Source organism: Zootoca vivipara, chromosome 8 (assembly GCF_963506605.1).
Source record: "Zootoca vivipara chromosome 8, rZooViv1.1, whole genome shotgun sequence".
Classification (NCBI taxonomy): Eukaryota; Metazoa; Chordata; class Lepidosauria; order Squamata; family Lacertidae; genus Zootoca; species Zootoca vivipara.
The window spans coordinates 58,468,137-58,474,058 of NC_083283.1; the positions used below are offsets into that span (position 1 = coordinate 58,468,137).

Sequence of the window (5,922 nt, forward strand, 5' to 3'; positions counted from 1 at the left end):
CTTCCAGTTCCTTTTTAACGTCTCCCCTCTTTTCCATCCCACTCATGGTGCCAGGTCCAGTTCCTAGGGCCTCTCTCTCTAACCCCATCTGCTCTCGATGCGAAAGAGGACACCCCCATTCCCCCCAAAACAGCAAAGTATAATTCTTCCCCACCCCCACCCCCGGCAATTGCAAGTCCTGCTGATTTGTTTGAAACACCCTCCCCACCCGGGAAACCCTAGCCCGCCCGCCCGCCCCTCAAAAGAGATATCCAAAGCACAATCTGCTCCCCACCCCCACCCCTTTCAAAACAAGAAACAAACCTTAGGAGATGTGCGTGACTTCCAGCCCTCCCTCTCCCCTCCCTCCCCCCGCAAGTCGTTGCCATTCTTGTTTTAGCCACTTGATTCTCGCTATAGTCTCTGAAACGTGGAACTCCTTCTCCGGCTGTTGGAAGGATGAAGCGTGGGGGCGGGAGGAGAGGGGTGTGTTTCTGTGTGAGGATCTGTTTAGCCAGAAATCGGACTCCTGCGGTTGCTTTTTCTCCAAGAAGAAGGAAAAAAAGGTTGATCCCTTTTGCCAAGTTCCGTATCTATATATTTTTTAAAAAATACACACAACCCCCCCAGTCAGATTCATTACCGGGGGGGGGGAGAACACTCAGAGGGCAAAATTCTCGTTCCTCCAGTCTACAGGGCGCAATGGGGTCTGTGCCATCCATGCGCCCCACTTCTTTTTCTTTCTCTCTCTCTCTCTTTTTCTGTCTCCACCTTCGACCCCCCCCCCCCCTCAGTACGTGAAGACCAGGTTCGAAATGCTGGATTCGAGCCAGTCCCCCGATATCATCTCACTTACCTCCGGGGTGCAATAGTCCGGGAAGTCAAAGTGTGAGCCCGAGCCGGGCTCCAAGTTAAAATCCAGGTCCCGGTCGAGCACCGACGAGCTCAGGCTGCCCAGGGCCATGCCATCGAAGCCCGGGCTGGGGTGCAGGTCCAACAGGTCGTCTTCGAACTCGTCGTCCGAGGAGGAGGAAGCGCACGAGGCGGAGGAGGAGCCCGACGACGACGAGCGCGAGGTGGACGGGGCCGGCGAGGGCGCCCGCAGGCTGGTGTAGCTGCGGTGGTCCGACGGCGAGCAGGGCGAAGCCAAGGGCTCGGCGCCGTCGTGCGGGGCCCCCGCAGAGGCGCCCGCTTCGTCGTAGAGGCTCAGCGGGTCGCTGGCTTCCGTCGACGAGCTCAGCGTGGGGCTCGCCGGCACGGCGCCGCCGGGCGAAGCGTGCGAGAAGAGGTAGAGGCGCTTGGCCTTCTTCTCCGGGAGGTGCCTGGCGCTGCCGCCGCCCGAGGGCGAGGAGGAGCCCGGCGAGGCGGCGCGCGATTTGTACAGAGAGTGGTGCTCCGGGGGCAGCAGGGCGGCCGACTGCTCCGAGGCGGCGAAGGGAGGCGCGCCTTTGCTGCCGCCACCCAGGCTGAGCTTGGGATGCGGCTTGCCCGCGCCGGCGCCACTCGACGAGAGCTTGGCGGCGGCGGCGCTGCTGCCCTTTTTCAGGGCGACTTTGGAGGAGTTGGCAGCGGAGCCGGCTCCTCCTGAGCCGCTGCTGTTCCCGCCGCCGCCGCCGCCGCCGTTCCCTCCGCCCCCGCTCTTCTCGCCCGGCTTGGAGGCGCTGGCGCCCGACTTCACCTTCTTCCTGGGCCGGTACTTGTAGTCGGGGTAGTCGGCCATGTGCTTGAGGCGCAGCCGCTCCGCCTCCCGTATGAACGGGATCTTGTCGCTGTCCTTGAGCAGCTTCCAGCGCTTGCCCAAGCGCTTCGAGATCTCGGCGTTGTGCATGTCGGGCGACTGCTCCATGATCTTCCGCCGCTCGATCTGGGACCACACCATGAAGGCGTTCATGGGCCGCTTGATGTGCCCGCTTGGCGTCTTGCACCAGCTCGGGTCGTCCGCCTTGCCGCCCGTTGATGCCGTCGAGCCCGGCGTCGGCGAAGAGGCGATGCCCAGCTCCACGCTGGCCCCGGAGTCGGAGCTCTCGCCGGCCAGGAGCGCCTCCGTGTTCTCCGCGTTGTTCGTCTGCTGCACCATCTCGGCGGCTCGCGCGCGCAGCAGCGGCGGCTGTCGGGGGAAGCGGCGGCGCTCAGTTTGGCACCAGCTTGAAACCGGGCGCTCAACTTTCCCCGTCGCTCGGCAGCCCCCTTGGCGAGCGCGCCGTCCTTCGGCTACTTAAGGCACGGTTCCCTCTGGGAAGTAGTTGTAGCTCCACACCGCTCTCCTCCTCTGCCCAGACGACTTTCTGCCCGCCTTTCCCCCGCAACTTTGCGCCGGGGGTCTAGTTACAGAAGCCGGGCTCCAAGCAGAAACAGTTTCTTTTTTTAACGCCGCCAACCGCCAATCCAAGGTCTCTCGCCTCTCTTTTCCACCTCTTCCCCCACCCCGGAATTTACAAGTGCTTTGCTCGCTCAGTCTTTCTTTCTCCCTCTCCCTGCTCGAGGTGTTTCAGCAAAGCAGCACGCCCACTGCTGAAAGTCTCTCGTTTTCTTTGAAGGGCACAGCAAAAAACCAAAAATACCTCTTTTAAAAAAGGCCGCCTCCCACAAAGCAAAGGAAAAAAGAATCCTCAGTCCATCCAGGACTCGTGGTAGAAGGAAGCAGGAGTTTGTTCGACGGGCATTCAGTGGCTGCGAGGGATTAGGCGGGGGGGAAAGCCCCGCGCATGCAACCAAGTAGCGTTAACAAATGTGTGTCTTCCCGGGAGGAAGCGCGGTGACTGGTGCAATCAATGTATTTAGTCCCGTCTCGCCTTCCTTTGGATGCACAGCCCCAAAGAGAGGAAAGAGACATGTACAAGCCGGGGCGATGCAAGTGGCCTGCTTTTTCGCACCGCCCCCCTCTCTTAGACAGTTACTCTGGCTGCAGCTTAGAGCGGACCCCAATTCCGCCTCGCGCCCCTTTATCCTTTCACAGTCATTTCCCCAGCCAATCGCAGGCTGTATCCAACGCTCCGCCGTGCCAAACCCCACCCCCTCGGCTCCCATTGGCTTGGAACCCAATGTAACAATAATCACCGCGTGCAATGAGAAGCTCCAAATCTGACCTCATTCCAATTTACACAAACTTTTTAAAAGGGCCAGAAGTGCAGCTGAGATTTCTAGTTTTTCTTTTTCTCTTTTTTCCCCCTCCCTTTTTTGCGTTTGCATTTCTCCTCCTACTTCATCGCGTGTGCGCGTGTGAGGGAGAAAAGGGCGGCGGGCCTGGAGCGGCGGGGGGGGGGGGGCGTGGAGAGGAAAGTGCGTGTGCACGTGTGTATGCGTGTGCGTGCTGGCGCTCGCGCGCTCGCGAACGGAAAAGAGGGAGCGGGGCGGGCGTCCGTGTGTTACTACACTCTGGGGGTGGAGGGAGGGAGGGAGATGAGCTCTGCCCGTTATGTTAGCAGATGAGGGGGAGGGGAGGGGGAGGGGACGGGCGATGCATTGGAAGCGTGGACTTCCGCGTAAAGGGGAATGCGACTCCTTGGGAGCGTTTCCTCGTTGAGAGGAGGAAGCGGGGTGGGGGATGGGAGAGGGAACCCAACACGTGTTTTTACTTAATATGTTCCTTTTATCTAAACAGATTAAACGTACAAACTTCGCTCCCGCCCTCCAACGCTCTCTTCACTGCTTTCTATTCGATCCTGTCTTTTCCAGTGGAAACATATGGCCTACTGGTTTGTATGATTGGGGTTACCACGGCCCACACTAGTAGTTTTCGCACAGTAGCGCAGCTTCTACATACTTATTTGGGGAGAAGGTGCAAAGGAGAGGTTTTTTGTGGCTGTAAATTACACCGGCGTGTTGCTTTGCCTTGAGGAGCTGCTACCGTGGATATCCTGACTGCCAACCGGCCCACGTTATTCGCCATGCAGATGCAGAGCAGGCGGGTGGATAAGGTTCACTCTCCAGCATATGATTTCTTATAATCCTGGATGATTTGCATTAATTAACGTGCCAAGTCTTCCTCCCTCCCTTCTTGCCCCCTTCAGTTTTTCTTGGAGGGAGGAGGCGAAAAAAGCCTCCGTGAAGAGCTCCTCCTCTGGAAAGCTCTGGTGAGCCGGTGGCAAATAGACTGGTCAACGAATGGTTTGCAGAATAAATAAGGCTATAAACTGTATGCTTGTTCCCCTCCTCCCTCTTCATTAATACACTTAGATACATTGTTTACAATGGCATACTTTGTCCATGATTCGTTGAGTTGCCCAACTCTCAAATCCTAATGCCTGTGAAAATGGAAAACAGTAATTTTAAAACAAACAATAAATAGCTCTCAGACTTTCCCCTTCTTTTCCAACAGTACTGTCAGAAGTGAAACAGGTTCTACAGCACCCATCAAGTCATTGCTTCATCCCCAGTAGGCGCTGAAACAAAAAAAAAGGAGAACCTTCACAATAAATTACATGCCACTTGATGACAATGTAGGGGGGGAATGAATTGAGGACAAAAAAAGTATGATCAAACAAGCAATTGAAACTTCTCTCCCAAATACTCTGCACTCCTCAGAATTGGTGTGTCACAGGTATGCTGTTGTCTTTGTCGATGGACAGCAGTTACGTAATTAAAAGACTCCTGCTTCTTGGGAGAAAAGCAATGACAAACCTAGACAGCATCTTAAAAAGCACCTTGCCGACAAAGGTCTGTGTAGTTAAAGCTATGGTTTTCCCAGTAGTATGGAAGTGAGAGCTGGACCATAAAGGCTGATCGCCGAATAATTGATGCTTTTGAATTATGGTGCTGGAGGAGACTCTTGAGAGTCCCATGGACTGCAAGAAGATCAAACCTATCCATTCTTAAGGAAATCAGCCCTGAGTGCTCACTGGAAGGACAAATCCTGAAGCTGAGGCTCCAATACTTTGACCACTTCATGAGAAGAGAAGACTCCCTGGAAAAGACACTGATGTTGGGAAAGATTGAGGGCACATGGAGAAGGGGATGACAGAGGACGAAATGGTTGGACAGTGTTCTCGAAGCTGCGAACATGAGTTTGACCAAACTGCGGGAGGCAGTGGAAGACAGGAGTGCCTGGCGTGCTCTGGTCCATAGGGTCACAAAGAGTCAGACACAACTAAACGACTAAACAACAACAACAGGTATGCTGTAGTGAACAAACAAGACTCCTATGTTGTGAACTGCCCTGAGATCTAGGGATGAAGGGTGGATAATAATAATAATAATAATAATAATAATAATAATAATAATAATAATAATAAAGCAGGCAGGTCCCAAATCTGGTGTTAGGTTCCTAACAGGATGGTTCTAGTTATGGTATTGTTCTTTTCCGGTTTAAGCATGCACCGTTAATCATGAGCACAGAGCACTGAATAGGGACTGGTGACAAAATACTGCACCCTTAACGGAGATAATACCTTAGGGGACATCTCAAATAAGGCTGGGAAGTGTAAATTCAGAAATCTACACAGTTGCAGAATTTGATTTAGTAAACATCCCATCATAAGTATGATGTAAATCTTAGGACAGAGTTTTACAGTCTGTTCCTTTGATATAGCACTTTAGGTCTATAGTCACTATGCCTTGAATTGGGTTTAAGGGCCCATACACAAAAATACAGAAAATGACACCAGGTGCCAATCTCAGCATGAGAAGAAGGCGGCAACAGCAACTGATTCTGATGTGCTTTAGCATGACACTGTGTGAAGACAGTCATATAACTGTTTTATTCATTTAGAAACATGTTTATAGGCCACATTTTGGGGCGTAACCCATACCAGGCAACTTACAGAATAACAAAATGCTGTAAAACACACACAAAAACCAAGTGAGTTATGCAGCAGCATTAAAAACTGCAACATGAGCCAGATAAACTACAAACAGGAATAAAAGCATAGGCTTTGATACCAATGGGGGGCGGACCCCACAGCATTAAAACATTTTTAAGACAGCTGAATCACTTGAAATATTGTT

The 5,922-nt window shown here is 53.3% G+C and overlaps 1 protein-coding gene across 1 annotated transcript; it reads right to left on the bottom strand.

Moving 5' to 3' along the window:
• Positions 1 to 282: 282 nt before the first annotated feature.
• Positions 283 to 2,882, bottom strand: SOX4 (SRY-box transcription factor 4). Its single transcript, XM_035125354.2, has one exon. It carries the CDS (start codon positions 2,054 to 2,056, stop codon positions 770 to 772), a length of 1,287 nt encoding a protein of 428 aa, XP_034981245.2. The 5' UTR covers positions 2,057 to 2,882; the 3' UTR covers positions 283 to 769.
• Between the last annotated feature and the right edge of the window lie 3,040 nt (positions 2,883 to 5,922).

Coding starts and splice junctions, on each gene's coding strand:
- SOX4 (XM_035125354.2), bottom strand. CDS start 2,056: ATGGTGCAGCAGACGAACAACGCGGAGAACACGGAGGCGCTCCTGGCC.